The sequence below is a fragment of the Tupaia chinensis genome, unplaced genomic scaffold (assembly GCF_000334495.1).
Source record: "Tupaia chinensis unplaced genomic scaffold, TupChi_1.0 Scaffold000335_1, whole genome shotgun sequence".
NCBI classification, from domain to species: Eukaryota; Metazoa; Chordata; class Mammalia; order Scandentia; family Tupaiidae; genus Tupaia; species Tupaia belangeri.
Window position 1 is genome coordinate 4,201,589 of NW_006159829.1, and position 6,690 is coordinate 4,208,278.

General features: G+C 49.2%; 1 protein-coding gene across 1 annotated transcript in view; it reads left to right on the forward strand.

Annotated features, from left to right (window-relative positions):
• Positions 1 to 6,690, forward strand: part of COL22A1 (collagen type XXII alpha 1 chain) — a 272,600-nt gene that overhangs the window by 201,566 nt on the left and 64,344 nt on the right. Inside the window, exon 45 of the mRNA XM_027773278.1 lies at positions 3,031 to 3,144. Coding sequence (XP_027629079.1) covers positions 3,031 to 3,144 — 114 coding nt within the window. The remainder of the gene's footprint in view (positions 1 to 3,030; positions 3,145 to 6,690) is intronic.

Genomic DNA, 6,690 nt, shown 5'->3' on the forward strand with positions numbered 1-6,690 from the left:
GAAATTTATTATCTATTGATTGAATCCCATGTTTATTGCAGGCTTTATTACCTCGATGGTTTTCCATAATTCCCTAGCTCTAGGAGGAGCTGGGTTTGCATCAGCCCCTGCCACCCCCACCCAGAAGCTCTCAAGCCCCAGGTGTCAATCTTTATGCCAATAGTGATGGCAGTGAGCACTGCAAGGGCTAAGCGTCATGCCCACGGCATCCAGAGGCTTAGCCACGTCGATATTCCCCAGCTGCTAAGGGATGCAGCGGTTTTCGTAAGAGCAGCTGGGACCCATGCTCAGCGTGGCCATGGACACTCTCTGGCCCCAGGAAGCTGTGCTTGGCCTGGGCAGCCTGTGGGCAGTGGCATGGCCTGGGGTGGCCAGGTCTTTGGTACCGACTGTCCTAGCTCCTGCGTGCACAGCCAGCTGCTGCCCTGCTGGTGTTGCTTAAGGCCGGCTGGTCTCGGAGAAGTGGCTGGGGACAGGTGCCTTCGTGCTGAGAAGGCAGCTTTTATTACAGAACGTTTACCTCCGCCACGGAGGGTTTTATAGCATCAACATACTTCATTCTGGTACTCAGAAGACTGCCTGGGGAGAAAGCCCATCTTCGGGGCCCTGCCTCAGGCCCCCTCAGGCAGTTTTTGTGCCACAGCATTTCTGCATAAGTACAGTACATCTAGTTCTCACGACCTGGTGGGTGGGCTCTATTCCAACCTGTGCTTCCTGAGGGGAGGTTGAAGCACATGTAAGGCACTTGTTCAAGGCCACAGAACTGGATAGTGGCTGGACCAGGGTTCTCCAGCGCCATCTGGCCAGGCCCAAAGCTTTCCAGGTAACCCCCCTTGGGTAGCTCCTCCTTTGTATGAGCCAGAATGCTCAGGCAGCTTTCTGTTGAAGATGGCAGCTAGCGAGTCCTCACCTGTCGCCTAACAATTCGGAGATGTAGGAATAGTGTAGCCATACAGCCCTTTGGTAGGAATATTGTAGCGAGGACCCAGATATCCAGAGAGGTTGGATGAGAAGACCCACGGGGTGCACACAGTCTGTGCCACTCCGCCACGTGGCCACGTTTCGTGGGCACTTACGGGGTCTGCTGTTCCACACCGAGTGTGACACCACCCGTGATGTCGCACAGGGAACCAGGTGTGCTGAGCTTCCCAGACCGAAGGACATGGGACTGGCAGGGAAGCAGCACGTGGAGATCCGCACAGCACGTCTGCAGCATGCCGGGTGCAGGCACCGCAATTTCACCTACATTTCACATCAGTTAGGAAGGACAGGAGGCTCCAGGAGCTCAGGGGCCACAGTGAGCACTGGCAGGATGGCAGGTTTGGGGCTGGCCCTGCCCTACGCTCACTGGATCCCTGGGCTGGCTCAGTGCATGGAGCCCGTCCCATCTCGAACACATCTGGGGCTGCTGACAGCTCTGGTCTTCAGTGAGCAGTCCTGCACAGTCTGCAGTAAAGACAGACCCAGACAGAGAGCTCTGACGGAAATGAGAGGAATCAGAAGGCAGCGAGATTTCTATTACTCGGCTATCACTCCTTTATGCTATGGGTCCCATTGTGAAGATTGGAGGGTGGAGTTACAGATAGATCATGTTAATAGGGAGGCAGGTACCTCAGTAGTGGGAATTCCTGAGGTAGATGGACACTTCAGACCCTGCCCAACTCCTAAGGCAATCAGGAAGGCTCAAGTGAAAGGAAGGTGAGCCATTCACAGTTGCTTTTGTGATGCCCAGACTACCATTTTGAAATAGAAACCAAGATGAATGCTATATCACCTCTTCTTACCTCACCGCAAGGAACAAATGCAGCTCCCATGGGCCTTTGCAGGTCCCTCTGGCTGGGCATTCCAAAGGCCCGTTAGTGCTTTTATTTTGTCTCTGTTGACACCAATCATCCATGCACTCTTCAAGATGCACACTGACTGTGGTCTCAAGCATACACACCCCCCTATGTCGCTGGACTCCCACGTAGTCGACCGTCTCTCCAAAAAAAAAAAAAGATGCACATTGACTGTGGTCTCAAGCATACACACACCCTAACGGATTAGATGCTTTGGGAGAATTTTTGCAACGGAGGAAGGAGTCAGTGAAGAAGTGAATGAATATAAAAGTAAACGTACTGGGCATTGTCCACCTTCATCCTCTACCCTCTGGCCTTTGTCCCTCTACCTGCTTATCTATGTATTTCAACATTATTCTAAGTGTTTACACATTTAACCATTATCATGGGAGAAAGGAGGGGAGGCAGAGAGGAGGGCTAGGGAGAAGGGAGCGAAGAAAGCGATCCAGGAGACTGGACTCGTCAGATAGGTGAGCATGCACAAGGGAGTTTTCTGGTACTGTGCTCCCAAATGTAAGGTTTAGAGATGACACAGACAAATCAGGAAATGTATTCCCTGGGCTGACAGAACTTTAAATATTTGCTCCAGGGATGGCATTTGCCTGCCTCTAAGAAGTAGAGCAAAGCTCTGCTCCAGGGAACATTTATTGAATGCTTACCTTGGGCACAGAAGGAAGCCAGGCATTGTCAGAGCTTGGGTGTGCGCCAACACAGCAGGGACCAAAGGCACACGCTTATGTCACCTTCTGCCTCTTAGTTCAGAGACTATGCAGCCTAGGCCACAGCACAGCCTCCAGCTTTGTTCATCTCTAACATCAGGGACGGAGCATGCTGCTTTAGTAATACTGTATTTTTCATTAAGTCTGCACTGTTTATGCTTTTAGATGTCATAGGGTTTTTTATACATCTTTTATATCATTTTCTTGGCTCTACTTCCAGTAGTCTGAATGGCAGAAGTAGGGATAAATGGGATAATAATCCAGATATATCGGCACTGAGGTCTAATTTTCAGTTAAGAGAATGAAAATGCAAAGTTTTAACACAAAAGTAATGACTTGGTTCAGCTAGTTGCTTTAACATCTTTGTGGGTATTTAAAAACAAGATGATCAGCTGGAGAACGAGGAGCCATGGACACTTTGCTTTGCAAATAACTGTGTTAGGCATTTATCCTCTCCCTCTTTCTCCTCTTAGGATGTGTGCAATGACTGCCCGCCAGGCCCCCCAGGCCTTCCTGGTCTGCCAGGTTTTAAAGGGGACAAAGGTCTCCCTGGAAAGCCAGGGAGAGAAGGCACAGAAGGAAAAAAGGTAAGAAGGAAAGAGAAGCTTAGTCTTTATCATCTCAATGGAAAATATTATCCTGGACACCTCAATACTGCCCCTCCTGCCTCCAAAAGTAATCTGACTTGGAGGAGTTAAAGGTGGCTGGGGAGTGCTGGCTTTTAGGAGCACAGCTGTGGAAATGGTAGGAACTGGGCGTCTGTGGGTCTTCGTCACTTTAAGATGATGTTGGCTGTTTCAACCAATACACACTTAATAGTAATGTGTGGAGAACCATGCTCATTCAGTTGGTCTTCTTTCCCTTCCTTTCCCTCCTTCCATCCATCCAGCAATTTTCAACTATATAGTATGACATAGGCACCAAGATAAGCATTTCCAATTAATGGATCCATAGATCCATCTATCCATCCATTTTTCCATCCCTCTATCAATGTATCTATCTACTTATCCATCTATCCATCCATCCATCCATCCATCCACTATTCGTCTGTCTACTCATTAATCCATCCACCTATGCATCCATCCATCTATCCATCCACCCACTATCCATCTGTCTACTCATTCATCCATCCACCTATGCATCCATCCATCTATCCATCCACCCACTCACCTAGCCATTTACTCTCCATCCATCCATCTATCCATCCATCTGTTAATTAATTCCTTTGTTATTACCTGCTTATAACACCCCATTGGATGTGCATTATGTGTCAGTAAACACATAGACACTTGGAAGACCCAGAAGAGAAAGATTGAGGCCTTGTTCTCATGGGGTTTAAGATCTGTCTTGGAGCACAATGGGGGTGGAGAGTTGAATGGTGTTGAGGAAATACATTTAAAAATAAAATATCCAGAACACCAGCAGGTGGTGTAGTTGTTAAGGTGCTGGACTCCCACGTAGTTGACTGCAGTTCGAGTCCTAGACCTGGCAACTTGAAACTTGGACCAGGTGTGTGTGTGTGTGGTGTGTGTGTGCATTCAAAATCTTGAGAGGAGAATGAAGGAGAAGGGATAGCAGCATGGCTATCCCCTCTGGGGGTGTGATTTCTTTGTTTCTTTTTGTCTGTCTCTGTTCAGTGCTCACACCCTATAACAAAAATCTCTGGGGGAAAAGCTCTCTCCCCTACCCAGAACACTTATCCACAAAAATCATAAAGGACATGATTTTCCATTGAATACACGTAAACCCCAATGTGTTGCTCATTGCAGTCTGCTAAGTGTGTCCAAGAGCAGAAACCTCGCTTTCTCTAAACCCCAGTGGGCACAGCCACCACTGCATACATAGCCTCGAGGGAAATGATAGCTAGTCCTCAAGAAGGGGACTTGACAATACTGTCTGTTACACCTGCTCACCTACAGCATCCACCTGGGAACCGGGCGGCCAGCTCTGTTAGCTAGCTGGCCTTATCCACAGGAAAAATAAACTTCTTAGTTTTGCAATAGGAAGAGGCTTCTACCCTCTCCCTGAAATTGAGAGAGAGAGGCAGCATCTTCCCTTTCAAAAAATGGCACATAAGTCCTTGAGAAAGTCCTCCAAGCTGGCAAAATCCTTATTTGGCTTTTAAAAGAATTTACATACATTCCAAAGAGAGAAAGAACACAAAGGACAAATTTTCTCAAGTAAAGCTCGGAGAAGAGGGGTGAGGAGAAAAGCTCTTCCCTAATTTTCAAGCTGCAGCATGAACTCCGTAAGTTACACTTGTGCTTTCAGGGGACAGAGACACGCGCAGGTATGAAACGTGGCCTCTATTCTCATTCTCTGAGTCTTAGGACCCTGCTCTGCCACATGTGATCTGGCATATGCCCCACTGGTGTGCCACAGCCTCCCCCAAACCCCCATACACCCTGGGCCCCTGAGAGGGGACAGGAGCCAATCCTGGAGCTGAACTGACCAAGAACCCTTCATGTAATTAAGTTCTCTGGTGGCCAGGTCACCAAAAGTAGGATTTATTTTCTCCGTGGCATTTCTTGTAGACACCACATGAGAAAGTCAGTTAGACATGCTTGGATATTTTACATCCACGCTATAGGTCTTTCCCCTCTGGCTTACTCTTAAACGGCTCAAAAAAAAAATCAGTCAGTTAAGATAGATGAGTCTTTTTGGTTCCAGAAGACTTTTTTTCTTTTTCATTTTATTATTATTTTTTATTGCCAGAGGGTTCATGTGCTCTACAAAGACAGAGAGACAGGGTGGGGAGCACCCCCAGTGGGCTGTGGCCATGCTGAAATCCCTTCTCTTTCTTCATCCTGGTGGGACTTGGGGTGCACGTGCACATGCACCTGGCCTGTGTTTTGAGCCTCTGGGGCTGGGATCCCAACCACAGTAGAGCGTGTGGCATTTGGCTTCCTTAAACATTGCACTATGAGCTGACCTGATTCAAGGAGTCTGAACCTATGAGATTCTTGGCACCCCTCCAGTGGATTTTCGATAGCATCAGCAAATCACGTAGAGAGGTTTTAAGATACATCCTTTCTGGGGATACTCACCGTAGACTGTTTGCATCGAATTACTAGTAGTGAGGCTTGTGTTCTGTGTGCTTGAAAACGACAGCTCAAGCAGTTCCAATACTCAGGAGCACCTACTGTGCCCCTCCTCCTGGTGGGCCTACAGGTGGCTGGGAACCCTCATCCTCCTACCTCTTCAGAGCCAGACATCTGACTTGAGCCATTACAGAGCACTGGAAATAATCAGAGTACACACTGTGTATGTATGTGAGGTGCACATACATATGTAAAACACATGCACAGACATGTGTCACTTGACAATGGTACATTCTAAGAACTATACAACCCGCTGATTCCATCGTGCTGACACGATAGTTGCTTGGACGAGCTTGGGCAGAGTCGCCTGTGGCTTACATAGCCGTACGCTCAGCCTGCTGCCCACTGCCACATATGTAGTCCCTGTGGAGCGCAGCGGCATGCGTGACGCAGGTGCATACGTGAAGTAAGACACGGTGTCAGTCAGCGGCTTTTCCTCATCGCAGCATGCCCTCCTCCTTCTCAACTGTATTAGTTACTTCTCGCTTCATCTCTCCAAAACGTGTTTGCTTAAAATAATGAGCATTAGCTCATCATTTCTGGGGGCAGGAATCTGGGAGAGGATTGGCCGAGTGGCTGTGGCTCAGGTCTTTCATGAGGGAGCCCTCAAACCCCGAGCTGCCATCACCCACAGTCACTCTAGGGGAGGATCCCCTTCTAACCCACTCCACCCTTGGGGCTGTTGCCTGAGTCCTCAGTCCCTAAATGGGGCAGGCAGGGGGCCTCGGTGTCTCACCACCAGGGCCTCTCATGAGGCTTCCTTATGAGGGTCGACAGGACAGGTGATTGTCCCCAGAAAGAGTGGTTAGAGCGAGAGAGAGCAAGGGAGGCGGCAGGCCACGGTAGGAGCCAGTCGATTTTAGACCCTAATCTCCGAAGTGGCATCCATCACTTCCGCCCTGTGGACCACACAGACCAACCTTGGTACACATGGGGACGCTGACTCGGGGCTCTGAGCACGGGAGGCAGGGCTCGAGTCGCCCTGGGGACTGGCTCCCACGCCAGCTCACGGCTCCGTCGTGGGTACCACCC